General features: G+C 39.8%; 1 protein-coding gene across 1 annotated transcript; it reads right to left on the bottom strand.

Moving 5' to 3' along the window:
* Positions 1 to 10,663: 10,663 nt before the first annotated feature.
* LOC101675808 (olfactory receptor 145) lies at positions 10,664 to 11,605 on the bottom strand. The gene has a single exon (XM_004750147.2). The coding sequence runs from the start codon at positions 11,594 to 11,596 to the stop codon at positions 10,664 to 10,666; it is 933 nt and encodes a 310-aa protein (XP_004750204.1). The 5' UTR covers positions 11,597 to 11,605.
* Between the last annotated feature and the right edge of the window lie 8,945 nt (positions 11,606 to 20,550).

Genomic DNA, 20,550 nt, shown 5'->3' with positions numbered 1-20,550 from the left:
GGCCATAGTAAAAAATAATAATAATAATAAAGGGATTATATTCAACATCTAAGGAATCTTATAACACAGTAATAATTTTTACTAATGATTAAAATAGTTAGTGTTTGTTTAAATTGGGAGGTGTTTTGAAGGGTTCTGTTTTTCATGGACTCTCTCTTCACTTTATTGCTTTCGCTACTTCATATGAAATCAGTACATGGAATAGCTTTTTGCACACTTTTCAAAGATTGGGAAATGATTTTCCCCTAAAAAAATCATTATAGGGTATTCTAGAAAGTGTATCTTTGGTTGTTTTAACAGGTTATTTTTTGCTAGATCTTTATTCAGAAGCATTCTCCAATTATTACATTGTTACTATGGAAATATACAATCTGTTTTATGATATGGTTTTAGAAATGCATTGCTATTAGGTTTGAGTATAAGTAGAAGGTTACCAGCAGAGAAAATCAAGAGGACATTCTGAATAAAGGGAATCAACAAAAAGAAATAAAAAGGCTATCAGAAGGGGGGAAAAAGCACTGCATATTTGGGGAATGGCAAATGAAGTTGAGATGTGAATTATTGTATGCATAACAGGGAGGGATGGGAGATAGTTGGGAAGGGTTAGTAATGGTAAAAAGTCATATCTCTCTCCCACTTCTGATTCTAGAAGCAACTGAGAAATTCAGCACATAAGTCAGGGAAAAAAGTCCAGCTTTATTGCTGATAAAATTGAAAGACCCAGCTTGGATGTACAGTAATCCCCTGTGGCACTTCATGGACTAATCCCCTGTAATCCCCTGTGGCACTTCATGGACTAAATTAATGAATACACGTCGAAACCAAGCAGGACAACAGTTGGTAGTCTCTTATAAGGGAGAAGGGTTACAGATGGAAGAAATGAATGAGAATCCTGAGAATGTGCCTGTCCTAACCAGAAATGGGGCTAAAGGTGATACAAAGGGGGGTTGGCCACACTGAGCCACATAAGTTCATTTTCCCAATTTCTCATCTATCCTATAAACTATCCCCTTCCTTTGAGGTTAGAGTGGGGATGATAAAGGGGAAGAGATACAGTTGCTTCTTTATTTACCTGCCTGGGATGTAGACTTCTTTCTTAGGTAAAGAGAAGTGTAAAGCATATATGAGGCTAGAATGTCTAGACTTAGACTTTTGATAAAAGATGAAAGAGAAGGATGGAGACCAGGAAAACTGAACTAAGGTAGTGGGAGGAATATGCAGAGTTGACACTAAGAATAAATCAAAGACAAAACTACTCTTAGAATTTAGAAAAGGAATTCAGGATCATCAGATGAACATATCATAGTTAAAAAAATTCTTTGGAAGAAGGAAATAGTGTCTTTCTGTGCAGCAAACAGAAACATTTTGCATCATTCCACTGATCTTTTAGCTTTAAATACAATGAATATAGTTATTAAAAATAATGATTTTGATGAAAATTTAATCACATAAAAAGCTGTTTACAGTATGTTACAGAATGAAAAATAAAGTCACAAAGTTGTACTTAATATGATCACATCTGTCTCTCTGTGTCTATATATATGTGTATATATATAGTACACACACACAATGTGTGTGTGTGTACTATATATATAATCTATATTTATATAGATTATATATATAGTTTTTGCAAAATGGTCTAAGCGATTACAACTATACACCAAAAAAAAAAAAATTCTGAAAGAATATACACTAAAATCCAGAGTAGTTTTCTCTAGGTAGTAGAATCATGAATTTTTTTTAATCTTTTGCTTATCTCTACCTTTACATACTCCTATAGTACTTGAGCATTACTTTTGCAAATTTAAGAAAAATTATTTCTCAAATTAAATCAGGAACAAAACATTGCAGGGGCACCTGGGTCGCTCAGTTGGTTAGGCAATCGACTCTTGGTTTCAGCTCAGTTCGTGATCTCAGGGTCACGAGATCAAGCCCTACCTGGGTCTCTGTGCTCTACATAGAGTCTGCTTAGAACTCTCTGCTTCTCCCTCTGCCCTTCCCATTTGTGCACTCTCTTTGCCTTTCTCTCTGTCTCTCTCAAATAAATAAATAAATCTTTTTAAAAATACTGCATAATTTAATATTTTAAGGTCTCACTAGGGTTTTGTTCAACATTTATTTAGCACTTTCTATATCTACCAGGCATTAAATTCTCTGCATGTGTTAGATCACCAGTTTGAGGATTAGAATATAACCTCAAATAAACATTTTCTAAATATATTATTGTGCAATCCATATTATGAGAGTTCAGCAGGTCGCACACATATTTATATAACTGACCTTTGTTCAATACAATAAACAAGGAGAAAAATCTTAAAGGTCTCTTTCTCTTGACATATCTTTTTGCAAATTTTTCTAAATGAGAGGGAATGTATGAATTTACCCAGCTCAAAGGTGGTGGGAACTTGGATATTACACAAGATGAATATATGTGCTCTTTCTTACACAAACAGACTGAGTCTCTGAAAAGCAGCAAGTGTTAAGAGTATGGACTCTAGAATCAGACAGTCTAAATTCAATTCTTTTTTTTTTTTAAGATTTATTTATTTATTTGACAGAGAGAGAGAGACAGCGAGAGAGGGAACACAAGGTGGGAGAGTGGGGGAGGGAGAAGCAGCCTCCCACAGAGCAGGGAGCCCAACGCGGGGCTTGATCCCAGGACCCAGGACCATGACCCGAGCCAAAGGCAGACAGACGCCCAATGACTGAGCCACCCAGGCACCCCCTAAATTCAATTCTTAACCACTCACTATCTGTACAATCCTAAGCAAGTTCCTTAACTTGTAGAGAAGATTAAATGAGAACTTACATGTAAACCCTAAAGTACATAAAGTTTCCACAATGACATTATTGGGGTTTGAAGACCATGAGTTTCTTGAGTTTTCTTGTATGCCTCATCCTCAAGGCATGCAAGTCTGGAAAGTTAGGATGAAAGGCAAGGCTAGTCACTGCAACCAAGACACAGTATGAAGGAAGGAAGCAAATGTGACAGGAGTCCTACTTTAAGGAAGCTAGACTGGCATCAAAACCAAATTGTGTTGACAACGTCTCAGGACTTGTTTCCCCCTCACACCAGGCCCCACCTCTTCCTTTCATGGGATCTCCCCAATCACTGATGGGAATCTGAGGATATTGTCATGTGAGTTGGTAAAAAGTAGTTAGAAGGGGATCACCAATGACATTCAGGGCTAATGTACCTTGGGCACAGAGCATTGGCCCCTTCACAGAGACCAGGTCTATCAGTTGTACGCAGACAGGTATCCTCAAGAGAAAAACATGTAAATGGATATTTTATAAACATGAATATTCTCTCATTAAAGTACCTACTTGCAGAATTACACTAAACACAGCTCATTCCACCTACTATTCATATTTTGGTTTAAACACCATTTGTCTCTAAACAGAACAAATGCGTGATCAGGGAAGGTACAGAATCAGCATCAAACATATTGCTCTGCTGTAAAGCAACAAAGTACCAAAATCTAATAGAGATGTATTAACACAGGAACAAGTCTGAAGAGCCTCCCGCTGGATAAATCAGGGACAAACTGTGCATCAAAATAAGCAATGACAATAATGAATCATAACCCATTGGATAAAATTGGAATGCATAAGTCCACAATAATCTGAATGAATAAACAGATGAATGAGTGAATAAATAAATACAGAAGGAAAATTTCTTCCTGACAAAGTGCCAGCTAACAATAATCGTAGAGTTTAATATTAATAAACTCTTCAATATTAATATTAATAAACTCAATATTAATAAATCAATATTAACAAACTCTCTAATATTAATAAATCTCCACTTTTCAACCATCAGAGTAACATTGATTCAGGCAAGAATTATCAATGGATGCTAAAACTGGCAAGCGAAAAATCGAAAAGGAACAAGGGGGACATTTCAGTCTCAAAATATCTCTCCACAATTTTAGTTACAAAGGGAAAAGTAGTAATTTGCCTCGATAAAACTATGCGGAACTTGCAAATTTCTAAAAATTGTATTGTCAAATGTCCCCAAAAGTCAGTCTGACAGGATGTAGATAATATTCACTTGTGACAGTAAAGAAAAAGGAAAGTGATACTGTGCTCTGCAAAATCAAGAAGGAAGAATCAGGCCATGGTCTTGGTGACTTTTTTCTAATTTATCTTTTGAACACAATATTTCAGGTTTAGTCTGTTATTTGGGGGGAAATGGGAGCTTCATACATGAATGATTCATTTTTGTTTTTCAGTGTACAAATTTTTCTTTGGTGTGTTGTCTTTTGGATATGAGTGAAAATGGAGAGTACAGAATGAATGCCCAGTTATTGGTATTTTATAAAATTGCTTTCAAAGTCAGTGTTCAATCAGATAGTGATTTAGAGTTTGCTTAGGTTAACCATTTTATACAACACTACAATTGGCCATCAAAAGGAGTAGAAAGTTGGGATTTACAAATCTAAGATAGAGTCTGTTTCTGCTAGCCACTGAATATGGAGGATATATCAAAATGGAGACCAGGGACCCTGCTCACACAAAACTTATAGTCTGACTTGTAGTGTAAGTGTATACAGAAAAGTAAATGAGCAGTGGCCCCACATTTTGGCCAACATGTAATAGGTTAAGTTCAGGGTGCTAAGAGAACACAGAGCAGGGGCATTTAAAGATAGAGAGGTGGGAGGAAGATATTCCAGAAAGACACCTCCTCATAGATTATCACAAAAAGCTCCAGAGTATCTTCCCTTCCTTTGACCAAAAAGATTACCAGAGTTACAATGAAGCCAAGAAAAAGACATTTAAGAAATAAAGGGGTGGGGGTGCCTGGGTGGTTCAGCGGGTTAAAGCCTCTGCCTTCAGCCCAGGTCATGATCCCAGAGTCCTGGGATCGAGCCCCGCGTCGGGCTCTCTGCTCAGTGCAGAGCCTGCTTCTCTCTCTCTCTCTCTCTCTCTCTCTCTCTGCCTGCCTCTCTGCCTGCTTGTGTTCTCTGTCAAATAAATAAGTAGAATCTTTAAAAAAAAAAGAAAGAAAAGAAATAAAGGGGTGAAGGAGAGCAGAATTTGCCATCCCAAAATATGTCTCCTTGGCATAAGGATTATCTTAATATGAATATTTGTAAGAAAACAAAGGCAGAGAAGAAACTCTGGAAACTGGGAAGAAGTTGCCTTTTGTGAGGGAAATTTTTATTTATAAGGGATATCTCCATTTGAAGGGTGTCTCCCACTCTGTATCAAGAAGAGAGGGATTACTAAATCTCTGGAAAGTGTTTTCAGCAGAGAAAGTCACTCCTTAAGTCTGCATAACAACTATACCTTTATTAACTGGGCTTTGCCTGATAACCTTCCTTAAGTCACAATCCTCTCCTGCAACATCTTGTTTTGTCTTTAGATGGTATTTAAGGTAGTGCCTTAGGCTATTTTTCCCGAGTATCTTCCATGTAATAGGAGGTATACATGTATTAAAGTTCTGTTTTTTCTTCTGTTAATCAGTCTTTTATCACAGGGGAGGCTCAGCCAACAATCTAGAAGGGTAGAGGGAAAATTGTTTCCCTCCCCTACAGGGAATATATAAGAAAGAAGAAGAAAGCAAAAGAAAACATTCTCAATTTTGTTCCTGTTTTTCTCTTCTTTATCCATTCAACTACTACAGGTAGTTTATGAAGTAAAAAGGAATGAAAGATATAAAAGAAGACAGTGATACAAACACCACCACTATCAAAATTAAAAGCAATCAGTTTTTATGAGTGACAACCTTATTAGTACAGAATCTGGCCAAGAGTAGACCATCTGAGTATGTTTATACTGAAGAGGAAAATTACCCAGAGGAGGCCCCAGAAGATGGAAAGTTATTAACAGTAAGCTAGATATAATCAGAAGCCCTGCTGGGAGCAAGAGATAACCAGTCCTTTCTGCACATAAACAGGCTTCCCACTACAGGCTCCCTGCCCTACCGTTCCCGCCTAAAACAGTCCTGCTCCCCCAGTTTAAACACACCTACCAGCTGTCAGCTTGGAACCTGACTTCCTTCCATCCCCTATTAAAAAAAACCCTATAACCCTGTTGCCTGGGGCCCAGAACTTCGAGCATGAGTTCATCGGGGTCTCCCAGCATAAAATCAAGTTGTCCTACTTCTCTGAGTGTCACATGGTCTCTCCCCAGTCTGATTATTTTCCGCTCCAATACTGCTAGGGAGGGTATAAGTTGAGATAAACTTTAAAGAAAGAGTTTTGGAATAATATTCAATAATCTTATGTCATTCAGTAATTCCCTGTCTAAGATGTATCCTAATTAGGGGGAAACTCAGAGAGTTGTTGAATAAGTTGGTTAAGCATTGTTTATAATTTGGGAAAATAAAAATAACATGCAGTAGTAGAAAATTGTTAATGAGATATAATAGATCCATACACTAGAATTTTATGCAATTACAGAAATGAAGCTGGAAGCAAGAGATCAGAAAAAACAAATTCTGTGAGCTATGTTTTGGTATACACACTTACGTAACCAGAGCCAACACTCCCTTGTTTTCATAGTGTGCCTTTCTCTCTGCCTCTTTTTTGGCTATCCACAACCCTTCATATACAACTGTCTTGCTTTTTTATTCATTTATTTATCCAATAACAACCCCTCATTCCCTTACGGATTAGATTTCATTGGTAGGTATGTTTTTTTTTTTTTAATTTATTTTTTTGTGTGTTGACATGAATTTTTTTAATTAAATATATTTCTTTTCAGCATAACAGTATTCATTATTTTTTCACCACACCCAGTGCTCCATGCAATCCGTGCCCTCTCTAATACCCACCACCTGGTACCCCAACCTCCCACCCCCCCGCCACTTCAAACCCCTCAGATTGTTTTTCAGAGTCCATAGTCTCTCATGATTCACCTCCCCTTCCAATTTCCCCCAACTCCCTTCTCCTCTCTAACTCCCCATGTCCTCCATGCTATTTGTTATGCTCCACAAATAAGTGAAACCATATGATAATTGACCCTCTCTGCTTGACTTACTTCACTCAGCATAATCTCTTCCAGTCCCGTCCATGTTGCTACAAAAGTTGGGTATTCACAGGCAATCATATAAAACAATGGGCAGAAGATATGAACAGAGACTTCTCCAATCAAGACATATAAATAGCTATCAGACACATGAAAAAATGTTCATCATCACTAGCCCTCAGGGAGATTCAAATTAAAACCACATTGAGATATCACCTTACACCAGTTAGAATGGCCAAAATTAACAAGACAGGAAACAACATGTGTTGGAGGGGATGTGGAGAAAGGGGAACCCTCTTACACTGTTGGTGGGAATGCAAGTTGGTGCAGCCTCTTTGGAGAACAGTGTGGAGATTCCTCAAGAAATTAAAAATAGATCTACCCTATGACCCTGCAATTGCACTACTGGGTATTTACCCCAAAGATACAGATGTAGTGAAAAGAAGGGCCATCTGTACCCCAATGTTTATAGCAGCAATGGCCACGGTCGTCACACTGTGAAAAGAACCAAGATGCCCTTCAATGGCCGAATGGATAAGGAAGATGTGGTCCATATACACTATGGAGTTTTAGGCCTACATCAGAAAGGTAGGTACGTCTTAAAGCAGCTGCCCATAGACTTTGAAAACAAGGACAGGATTTGTGTATGTATGTGTAGGTATAAGGGAACTCAAGAGGGTCACTACTTGAGGTGCACTGAATTGAACACAATTCAATGAAATGTTGAAAGCAAAGAACTTTTTATTACTTGTTACAAGTAAAGGGACAAGAAGATAGTTCTCAATGCACTGTCCTCCTGTGGGGTTAGCACAAGAAGCTTTTATTCAGCAGATTAGGGGGTAGGGACAGGGATCTTGCATATACACTAAGGAACATAATAGATATTCCATTACTTAGGCCCTTTGGTTCAATTGCACATGCCTGGCATGTCAACATACTAGGGCATAGATCATATTTCAAAATACCATGGAAAACTCGGTCCATAAGAGATCTTAGTATTATAATGAGTTAAAGGTAACTTCAGGACAACTTGGGGGGCTTCTGCATGGGTCCTCAGCTCCAAACCTGCTCAGACTGGCCTAGGCAAGGGGCTTCCAGGGGAAATACCTAGCCTGGCATTTCCTTGTCAGGAACTGCTGGTTCTGCAAAACAAAACATATTCCTTCCCAGCTTTTGTCCCTTCCCCTTCCCCACTTCGGGCTGATAGTTTTCAGCCCTCTGACCAGACGACTCCCTGCTGCATCTTGGCTAACACAAACACAATGCATAGAAAGACTGTCTTAAAACATACAATCCACAAGCAACAGTGGCAGACCCTGGAAAAGGTAGAAAAGGAGCACAAAATTGAGTAAAAGGAGGCTTCCTTTAAAAAAAAAAAACCAACTTTTTTTTTTTAAGATTTATTCATTTATTTATTTGAGAGAGAGAGAGAGTGAGAGAGCACAAGCAGGGGCAGGCAGAGAGAGAAGCAGGCTCCCTATTGAGCAGGGAGCACAATGCAGGGCTTGATCCCAGGACCTCGGGATTGTGACCTGAGCCAATGGCAGACACTTAACCAACTGAGCCACCCAGGCACACATCACTGAGTATTTTTTGGTAATAATTATAAATACCATGAACATATACTGCCCAGTCAATATACAAATAAATACAGACTGTAAATAGGATTTAGAATGCAGAAATGTATAATGTAGAAGAGAAATAGTTCTCATAATAATCCTGTGGAAATGCTAAAGAGGAAGAGACATCAATTAACTTGCATGAGGTCACATTGCTGGTGAGTAAAATCTAGGGTTCAAGTTTGACTCTCCCCGCATCCGCCCCAATTCTCTGGTCTGCTTTCTGAGTCTCTATGCTGTTCTTCTCTCCTTGTTCCAGTCATCCCAATTCTATGATGGCCCTGTGTTCTGTACCATCTAAACACACTTCCCTGGTTCCTTTTTTATTCTTTTGAATTCACCCTGAGTGATATGTACCTTCCCAAAGGATATAACTGTATATCCATTCAGGCTCGTTTTTACAAATAGAAGAGAACTTTCCTAAAAAGAATCTCATAAATCAAAAATATTTCCACAGCCTTTCATATATCGTTGCTTCTCAAAGAAACATTTACTACTTATAATTTTCTTTTAAACCAAAAAGCTACTCTATCTCCTTTTACATGGGATCATTAGGCTGTGGATTTACAAACCTAAACTGTATCATCCTTCTACCCTTTACGGGAAGGTGTGTCAATCAGAGTCACAACAGAAAAAAAATGGCCCCCTGAAACAAAATAACTGAAAACATAACAAAGGCACTATTTTCATGGGGGTAGACAAAAGGGTAGCTAAGAGAAACCACAGAAGGGTGGCAGAAGCTAACAGCAGTATCATTACCATCCCTTTCCATGAAGAGACGAAGTTACTGTAAACAGCTAAGAACAGTTACTGTAGCCCACTGGAAGGAAGTCAGGGAAATAAATATCACAGTATCATGCTCCACTTGTTCTCTGATTTCCTCTCCTGATGCTGCCATTGGCTTAACCCAATCAGAAACCTCAGGGTCAGGGAGCCAGCCCATTGACAAGATCTGTTGGGGAATGCCTCCCAAGACTTGAAGTAAGGTACAAAGTAACAGAGAGTTGATCTAGAGAGGCACACAGAGAATATCTCACATAGTCTCTGCCACATACAGTACCATAACAGTCAGTGGTCCTTTCTTCTGCTGACTGCCTGCTGTGTGGTGTTAACCTAATTACTGGCTTGTAACACAATGTCTCCTCTATGGTTCTGAAATAGTCTCCAGATTTTTAGCTGACCATCCTGAGCTTCAGACTTCTCCACCCAGGTTTTAAAAGCACAATCTGAAACAAGGAAATGATTGTGTGTTTAAAAAAAAAAAAAAATCCCTAATTCTGTACTTCATAACCTTGACATTTTCTATAAGGTCATCCAGCCAGCATGACCAGACCCTTTAAAGTCCAAGTCCCTGAAGCTCCACACCCCTGTCTTAGGCAGTACCATGCTTGCTGATGTCTGGGTCCTAGCATACTTCCCCCAAATACTATGCAAAATTCCACAAGAATTTGGTCATTTAGCCAAGACCATCTCAACAAAGTTTTATGCCTCCTACCTTCTTTGCAAAAATGTGGTATTTAAAATTAGCCCTTGAAAAGTTGCATGAGATTTCTGTAGATAGAACCAGATCTTAACATCCTAGATCAGTTCACATTTGAAATGAAATCTTCCAGTGCTGATGAAGGAAGAAAGTGAACCATAGTGAAAAGTAGTATTACAAATCAAAAGCGCTGGGTATTATACACAACTAATGAATCATTGAACACTACACCAAAAACTAATGATGTACTGTTTGTTGGCTAATTGAACTTAAATTTTTAAAAGGGGGCAAGGGGAGTCAAAAGCTTATATCCTGGTCACAGTTGTGCTACTGAATAACTGAGTGACTTTGGGGAAGGTACATAAACCTGTATCTATTCTGAGAAATATGAGAGAACTGAATTAAATGATCTTTATGGTCCACTAAATGGGCATACCCTATAGTTTTAAGAGTCTTTTTAAATTAAAGGATGCATAAAATGGGAAGGATGAACATCTTTGAGAAAGAGTTAAAATTTCCTCCAAGTAACCAATGGAACCTGAAAAATAAAAAGAAAGGAAAGGGCCCTTTCCTAAATATTGCCCCTTTCTCAAGAGAATGGTTTTTTCCTTAATGTTTTCTTCAGAGCAACTTTGACATCCTTATTCCTCAAGCTATAGATTAGCGGGTTGAGCATGGGCACAATGATGGTATAGAACAATGAGGACACTTTCCCCTGATTCATAGGTAAAAGAGAGGATGGTTTGAGGTACATAAATGCCCCTGACCCAAAGAAGAGAGACACTGCAATTATGTGGGAGCTGCAGGTGCTAAAGGCTTTGGACCTGCCTTTGGTAGAATGAATACGGAGGATGCTGGAAAGGATGAGGGCATAAGAAATGAAGATGGTAACTGTGGGCACACCAATATCAATGCCCACAACAACAAAAACGACCAGCTCATTTACATAGGTACTGGTGCAAGAGCGCTCAAGAAGGGGAAGGATGTCACACATGTAGTGGTTAACCAGATTTTTGCTGCAGAAGGTCAGTCTCACCATGCATGCTGTGTGAGCCATGGCCCCAGCAAATCCCATCACATAGACACCCAGCAGAAGGAGTAAGCAGACCTGAGGAGACATGGTGGCCATGTACACCAGTGGGTTACAGATGGCAGCGTAGCGGTCATATGCCATTGCTGACAGGATGAAGGACTCAGAGACAACAAAGAAAAGAAAGAAGAAGAGCTGAGTCATACACCCTGCGTAGGAGATGATGTTCTTCCTCAAGACAAAACTCATCAGCATCTTGGGTGTGATAACAGTGGAATAGCAGAAATCTATGAAGGACAAGTTAAAGAGGAAAAAGTACATGGGGGTGTGTAGGTGAGAATTCAGCCCAATTAGGGTTATCAGGCCCAGGTTCCCCACCACCGTGACCACATAGAAACCTAGAAACAGGAAGAAGAGAGGGAGCTGGAGTCCCGGCTGGTTGGTTAAGCCTGCGAGGATAAACTCTGTCACGGAGGAGTTCTCGGCTTCCATTCTTATTAAAGGCACTCTGTGGGAACAAGGGGAAAGAGTCACTTAGAAGGGGAGAGAAAGAAAAAGAGAGAGAAAGAGACAGGGACCATCTCTCTTCTCCCAGTCACCTCCTGTTCTTGAGAACTGGATCCACACAGAGAGATTTTGGACTTCAGCAGAAAAGCTTCTCGGGATGCCCGTGGGTCTGTTCTCCTGGTCCCCTAAGGACTCTTCTACTGGAGCACCCTCTGGAGGATGGACCTCCATGGAGCTCTCCATGGTAAGGGCAGATGCTGCTGAGAAGAACAGTCTCAAAGACGAGCTGAGGAGTCTCCCTTGTCTTTACTTTGGTCCATTTATTGGGTCCTTTCAGCTCCAACTTCTGCTCAAGATTGTAAAACCTGGGGCCAATATCTGGAGAGAGTCCTTTCAGAGGTTGGAGCCAGCCCAGCTGTGTCTGGAGTTTCCACCTCGTGGTCACCCCAGACAGAGCAGAAATGGGAGGTGGTCTTTCCCAAAGCCTTTACTACCTGAGGTTGGGGACTTAGGAAAAGTTCAGCCTGGATTCAGTCACTCACCCTCCTTCAACCTAGAGCCTCAATGATGTATCTTTCCATCCAATTCCTATCCATGATTGTTCAGACAGATAAATGGCTGTAGTGCTAAACACAGATAAAAGAACTAAACACAGACCATTTAACTCCTGTCCTGTTGGAAGGATTAGAATATGGACTGCCTTAGAACTTGCTCTGAGCTAAAGATAATCTGATAGAGGCTTTGCCCCAAGGCTGTTTTCCAGTTTGTAGAAGGAAGACATCTTTGCCTATAATACGTGCCATCTGGTGAGGAGACTGAGCAGTTTTATTCTGGATTTAGGGATCTGGGGACCTGATTAGAAGTAGAAAGTCAGAGCATCCCCTGGGATCACAGACCTAGAAACTAACTTTCTAAAAGGAGGAATATTTTCTTGTACCCTTGATAATATTTGAATGGGCTTTAGAAACATTATTTATTTGTCCAATTAAAATCTATTCAGTAAAATGCATAGTGTTGTCCAAAAACAGTAACTTACCATTTATTGAGTGCTTACTATATATACCAAGCATTCTTCCTGTCCTAGCACTTCTGAACTGACCCCAGCAAGCCAGAATCCAATACAATTTCACATGCAGTACTTCCTTTTAATTCTCCCCCAAATCCTACGAAGTAGATTTTATCATTCCCATTTGAAAGATGCAGTAATTCACCGGATGTTAAATTGTGAAAGACATGTGAAATCTAGGTCCATCTTACTCCAGATCTGGTGTTCTTAGTGATTGTGTTTAACCTCTTCCTGTGGAAGATAAGGAAATATATAATAGGGTCCTTGCCACAGGGGTCTGACAATCTCCTGGAAAAGATAAGCTAGAGTACACCAAACTTGTTTTCCTGAAAACAATATGGTAAGATCTAGAAAAGGTAAAAATAAAATGCTACTCAAGTTCAGAGAGGGCATTCCATACAACACTTACATTTCAGTTTATCACAGAAATTGCACAATATCTAGTCCAAGGAGAAACAGAGCCTCCCTGTAATCTCTTGGAATTTGAGCTTGGCAGTAAAGAGAACACCCTGTCAGTTAAGAACATATTTTTCCAGAATTGCTGAGTTGTTGGAAATCTGTTGGCCCTTGTCAGCTCTCTTTCAGGAGATTCTCAGTGACCTCCTGCTGACTCTCAGGGCCTTGTAGCTTGACCCCTCTTCTTCCCACCAGACGCACCAACGTTTGTTTCCCTGTTTTGCTTACTTTGCTCATATTCTAACTCTCCCTCATGACAGAAGTTATCCCACTGTGCCCCGTCTCTCAGAGTCTCTCGGTGATGGCTAGTTCACTCTTTTGGGGTCTCATAGATTTGAAGCAATATTAAAAGTCATCTACCCGTGTTCTCCTCAAGGATTTTGATGGATTCCTTTCGTACATTGAGGTCCTTCATCCATTTTGAGTCTATTTTTGTGTGTGGTGTAAGGAAATGGTCCAATTTCATTTTTCTGCATGTGGCTGTCCAATTTTCCCAGCACCATTTATTGAAAAGGCTGTCTTTTTTCCATTGGACATTCTTTCCTGCTTTGTCGAAGATTAGTTGACCATAGATTTGAGGGTCTATTTCTGGGCTCTCTATTCTGTTCCATTGATCTATGTGTCTGTTTTTGTGCCAGTACCATGCTGTCTTGATGATGACAGCTTTGTAATAGAGCTTGAAGTCCGGAATTGTGATGCCACCAACGTTGGCTTTCTTTTTCAATATCCCTTTGGCTATTCGAGGTCTTTTCTGGTTCCATATAAATTTTAGAATTATTTGTTCCATTTCTTTGAAAAAGATGGATGGTACTTTGATAGTGTCTAGAATCTATAAAGAACTTAGCAAACTCAACACCCAAAGAACAAATAATCCAATCAAGAAATGGGCAGAAGACATGAACAGACATTTCTGCAAAGAAGACATCCAGATGGCGAACAGACACATGAAAAAGTGCTCCATATCACTCGGCATCAGGGAAATACAAATCAAAACCACAATGAGATATCACCTCACACCAGTCAGAATGGCTAAAATCAACAAGTCAGGAAATGACAGATGCTGGCGAGGATGCGGAGAAAGGGGAACCCTCCTACACTGTTGGTGGGAATGCAAGCTGGTGCAGCCACTCTGGAAAACAGCATGGAGGTTCCTCAAAATGTTGAAAATAGAACTGCCCTATGATCCAGCAATTGCACTATTGGGTATTTACCCTAAAGATACAAATGTAGTGATCCAAAGGGACACATGCACCCGAATGTTTATAGCAGCAATGTCCACAATAGCCAAACTATGGAAAGAACCTAGATGTCCATCAACAGATGAATGGATCAAGAAGATGTGGTATATATACACAATGGAATACTATGCAGCCATCAAAAGAAATGAAATCTTGCCATTTGCAACAACATGGATGGAACTAGAGCGTATCATGCTTAGCGAAATAAGTCAAGCAGAGAAAGACAACTATCATATGATCTCCCTGATATGAGGAAGTGGTGATGCAACATGGAGGCTTAAGTGGGTAGAAGAAGAATAAATGAAACAAGATGGGATTGGGAGGGAGACAAACCATAAGTGACTCTTAATCTCACAAAACAAACTGAGGGTTGCCGGGGGGAGGGGGTTTGGGAGAAGGGGGTGGGATTATGGACATTGGGGAGGGTATGTGCTTTGGTGAGTGCTGTGAAGTGTGTAAACCTGGTGATTCACAGACCTGTACCCCTGGGGATAAAAATATATGTTTATAAAAAATAAAAAATTAAAAAAAAAAAAAAAAGTCATCTAGTCCTGGGGCGCCTGGGTGGCTCAGTGAGTTAAGCCTCTGCCTTCAGCTCAGGTCATGATCTCAGGGTCCTGGGATCAAGCCCCGCATTGGGCTCTCTGTTCAGGGGGAGCCTGCTTCCTCCTCTGCCTCTGCCTGCCTCTCTGCCTACTTGTGATCTCTCTCTCTGTCAAATAAGTAAATAAAATCTTTAAAAAAAAAAAAAAAAGTCGTCTAGTCCCATGGTTCACAAATCTAGCTATACAACTGAGTCAGATAAATCTGTGCATATTAAAAGTACATATTCTGCTACCCTAATGTAAATATAAATCAGAATCTCCAGAAGTAAGACTTTATAACCTGGTTTTTCTTCTAAATCTATCCCTAGTGATTGGGATATTTAGCCAGGTTTGGGATTCACTGATCTAACCCTCCTACCCTACATCTTCCAGACATGAAAAACTGAAGCCCAGCCAATCACACAGCTGCCTGCTGGTAGATGCTGTCACAAAACATGAATCTCTAACTTCTCTAATTGGAGGGGTTTTCCAGCGTATCCAGAAGAAGCCTACCTGGTCTTTGATTTGGTTTACTACAATTCAGAATACAAGTAAAGGACGTAATTGGACATCAAATCTAGAACAGTACCCCGAGGTCATACTGGGGAGAAACTTAAATGCCAAGAAATGTGTATACAGCGTGAATCCATGGAACACGTTAAAGAGAGGAATGGCATGATCAGGGGAATGACATGATCAAGTCATGCTGAGGAAGACCAGTCTAATAGGCTATTGGATGTCAGTGACTTGATACAATAGTCCCTCCGGGCAATGTTCTTTCTTGTAATTTAGGCAAGATGCTTTAACTCAAAGCACAACAATATGAAAAATGACAAAGGATGGACTTTCAGAAAGAGGTAAATGGAGCAAAAGTCCTTTCTAAGCTTTTTAACACATTACATATCATGTAATATGGCTGGCTGCCTGCCTTTTATAGCCATGGTGTCATCTACCCTCCACTCTGAACATGTTTACAAGGCCCTGAGTTCAAATCCCATCACCAGGCTATGTTAGACATGGTTTCTGCCTCGTCTCAGCCCATCTTTTGGGCTTCTGCTGCTGCAGTGGCTGCTGGCTGCATGTTGCAGTCAAAGAACACAAAATCCACCAGCTGCACCACTTACCCCTGCTTTCTACCCTAAGATGTCCCTGCCACCACACACACACTGTCTGCTAAAATGCACCCAGCCTCTCGGTACATGTGCAAACCTGGAAGTGTGAAGGAGGTAATCCCCACAGGGAGTCAGTGAATAAATGCTCTGCCCTTCTGTGTCTCCAGTGTTTTGTTCTTCATTGATTCTCAAAGGGGCTTCAGAGGGATTGATTGTGAAATTCCCGCTAAGGCAGACACCTCGTTAGCCCATTTTGGATTAGCTTCCCACCCTTCCCTGCCTCACTCCTCCTCTTCCCTGACATCACTTCCAAAAATAAGCTACGTGCACACAAGTCCTTGTCTCCAGCATGGCTTTTTATGGCTCATCTAAGGTGCTTCTCAGATAGTATTTGGAGCAAGTCTGACCAAAATACTCCTTACTCCACCTGGGAGGAAGCAACCTCACCCAAACCTGTTTGATTCCAGGTCAGGAAACTAAAGATGAGTCACTAAATTTATCAAGTACCAGAAATTCCATGTTTCAGAGAATGTATGTCTTGAGTATACCCTAGCAAAATGCCAAAATGCCAGAAGATATAGGATCTCAAATCATCACCAGCTCATACCCTCATGGAGAGTAACCAGGAAGGCCTGTAGTAGCTTGTCCTTAGCTCTACTGCCCCTCTCCTCATGACATTTTGCTGTCTTTGTGACCACTCATTTACTTCCATGAGCTATGGCAGGTAGGAACTAGGTTTATTCATGTATATATGTTTAAAACCAGATATCAAACCTGGCTTACAGCAGCTCACAAAACATTAATTAATGCCAGATTCTCAAACTTCCTCACCTGTAAAATGGAGATAATAATAATAACCTGTAAGGTTGTTGTAAGGATTAAACTAAATCATAAAATGGAAGAGCCTCAATAAATGTTATAGGAAATACATGCAAAAAATACACAAAATATACATCAGTTAGGAGGGAATGAGTGGGAGAAAAAAGCTTCAGAGAGCTAGGTGAGTCTGAGAGGTATAAGAGGGAAGGTAATAGAGGGAGGAAGAGGAGAGCTGATTGCTAAAAAGAAGAGAAATTTGTAAATAATGTTTTTTCTTCAAAGCTTTATCTAAGACCCAACTCTCCAACATAACTTAATCCACAAACAGGATCAGATTATTCCACCTGCCCCTACTCCCTACTTCCTGTCCCACCATGGATGACCTACTCTTCAAATAACCACACCGCAAAGGCCAAATTACAAAGTCAGGTGAGGTTTCCTCCACAGCCTCCAAGGTGCTCTTTCTGTGCCCATTTCCAGTCTTGGCAAAAATTCCTCTTCCCCAAACATGCACAGTCCTAATGCTTGCTCTACTTTCGACTATCAAAAGCAGTTCTCAGGAAAGATCTCACAAATCCATCAACACAGTCTATGAAGGACAGGTTGGGAATCATCCGCATTCCACACCCTCTTCCAGGAATTATTTTTTTAACGAAGTCAAATTCTATAACCAATCTAACAGATCTCTATGAAACTTGGAACAGCACTCAATTGATAAGAGGTACATTTTGGTGAGGATGGGACAGCTGGAGTCATCATGTGGTTGGGTTTATAATCAGAATCACTTTGGCAGCTGTCTGTCCTCCACTTGGCAAGCTAATTTACAACTCCTGTAGCAGTCCTGTGTATGTGCGCATGTCTTCTTGTGTGAGTGTTGGATGACATTTGTGCATTCCCACTGCTTGCCTATCCTTCGCACAAGGGATATATATTTAACCATTCAAGGCCTCAAGCACAAATCTTACACTTAGAAATTTGCCACTGCTGTGGTGATTACAATAAATCCCAGTCCCTGTTCTCATTCCTACTATCATCAACTCACAATTAAAGAAAATAAATCATTATTACAAACCTGAAATAAGACCCACAGGAAAAGGGCTCCATGGGGCACAGACAGCAAAGACCCATGCTTCATTAAAAGTTGACTTTTCTCTAGGAGCCTTAGAGGATTCTTGTTTGGATGATAGAACAACCAAGAAAAGTTCCTTTGGATTTATGTCACCTCAGAGCCTGTTGCCATGGGAACTACATTTCAAAATCTTCTCAACTGGGGCTTCACTAAAGTCATGTTCCTTGAAGAGCAGATGAAGCCCAAGCAGGAAGCAGTGTAGGAAGAACTATTCTTAACTGTATTCTTTTGTTGCAAAGTTGCCCTCTTTCCAAAACTTGAATCTCTTTATAGTACTTCTTTATTTATTTATTTCTATTTTTTCCATCTTTTTTTTTCCTATTATAACTATTTGTGTCATTCCATGCGTGGTACCTGTAAAGGCAATACAATGCCTCTCATGCATTAACCCTCAGACTTCTGGTGGTATGAGGCTGGTTCCAAGTACATTGACCATCACCACATACGGAGGGGTCCACGCACAAGTGACACTTCCATAAGAAGAGACACAGAACTTCACTGCAAAGAATAGATGGCCCTGAAAGGTCTTTGTTTGAATAGCCACAGTTAACTTCTGAGAAAGCAAATATCAAGAGTTGTGTGGTTCTGCATATATTTAATTTCAATGTATTTTATTAAGCATTTTCACCTCCTTAACATGCAAGTCTCTATATAAATAATATACATTTTTTTTAATTTTTTATTTTTTTATAAACATGTATTTTTATCCCCAGGGGTACAGGTCTGTGAATCACCAGGTTTACACACTTCAATATACATTTTTAACACAGAATCCTAGACTCTAGGACTCAGAGGTGTATATGGGGGCAGAGCAGTAATGAACACATAGTGAATGTACCAAGCTAGCTAGTTTTACACACATTATGTCATTTATAGGAAATGAATAATTTTCAGAAAGTACAGGTTTGGCATGCTTAAAAATATCATCTGATGAATTCAAGAATATTAATGCTAGAACAATATTTTACATTTTTTAAATGCTTACTACATGTCAAGAACTATGCTTAGTGCTTTACACAATTAATTCATTAGTTTTTACAAAAATCCTGTTAATAGGTATTATTAGTATCCTATTCCACATAGGAACATTTCCTTGAATCGAAGGAATCAAACTTGCTTATCTCGTAGTTAAGACAGCCTCGTCTTTTTTGGACCTCCAGGCATTTATAGTGATGGAGGAATTAGCAGGGTTTGCTAGATTAATGATCATGGGGGTTGAGAATGAAGATGAAAGTTCAAGTATCAAAGGGGGCAAAGATTTCACTTCCAGGACACAGTAAAAGGCAAATAGGGAAAATAAAGAGCTAGAATTTAGACCTGAATTTCCTGTGCTAGAAGTATATCTAAGAGGGATGGTCAAGTAAACGGCTGTCAGCATGACAGGGGAGCTCGGTAGATCATGGAGACTTGTACTGGGAAATCATGTAAGTAGAGGATCCCAGAAGCCACAAGTCAAGAGTGAAGGATGGAGGAGAAAGTCATTAGTAAATTCAGTGAAGACAAATGTGGTGCTTCTGAGCAGGCTTTGTAGCCAGATGATCTGGGTTCCGATCACATCCTTCACTGGCCAAGTAAGCTTACAGTGTTTGTGTCTCAGGAACCCCATCTATAAGCAGAGATACTGACACCTAACATATAGGATTGTTCTGAGGTTCAGCTGTCATAACATTTATTAAGTACAGTTCACCCTTGAACAACATAGGTTTGAGTTGTGCAGGCCACACAGGTTTGTTTTAATACACATAGTACATTACTATCATTGTACTTTCTTTCCCTTCTGCTTTTCTTAATAACACTTTCTTTTCTCTAGATCACTTTACTGTAAGAATACAGTATGTAATACATATACAAAATATGTGTTAATCCATGTTTTCATTATCGGTAAAGTTTTCTGGTTAGGAAGTAGGCTATGAGTTTAGGCTATGAGTTCAGGCTATGAGTTAAGGGGAGTCAAAAGTTACACACAGATTTTTTTATTCATGGGAGTTGGTGCCCCAACTCCTGCATTGTTCGGGGTTCAGTTGTAATTGTGGGTTAATGAAGTATCACAGGACCCTTCCTCTGTTTCTTTTTTTATCCACTGGGTCAGATTCTGCCTTTCATCCACTGCTTCAGGAGTGAATTTTCTGAGCCCCAGCTATATTACAAGCTACCGCAAGGCACAGTCATATATTGAGATGCTATTTCATTTACACACCCAATATTGAACACAGTGATGACCATACATAATGTTCATCAATATTTACTCAGTTCAGTAGAAAGAAATATAAATATAGCTCAGTAAAAGCCCAGGTGTGAAAAACTGATCAATTCAGGGATGCATTTATTTCTCAAATACTGAAGGAATTTGTTAGAGGTCTCCTATAAATAGTTATATAAGCCCTTTTCTAGAAAAATAAATAATGTAGGTTATATATAGCTGGTTTCACTGTAAATATTTTTGGGATTTTAAATATACTAATGTTGACACTGAACTGATGGCCTTGCCAGGTGATGTGTGCCTATTGGGTGTGCCCTCCAGGATCAAGATGCTTA

The sequence above is a fragment of the Mustela putorius genome, unplaced genomic scaffold (assembly GCF_011764305.1).
Source record: "Mustela putorius furo isolate JIRA1106 unplaced genomic scaffold, ASM1176430v1.1 tig00000460_pilon_pilon_pilon, whole genome shotgun sequence".
Lineage (NCBI taxonomy): Eukaryota > Metazoa > Chordata > Mammalia > Carnivora > Mustelidae > Mustela > Mustela putorius.
Note: the sequence above shows the minus strand (reverse complement) of the source record. Positions and strands in the feature narration are given on the sequence as shown.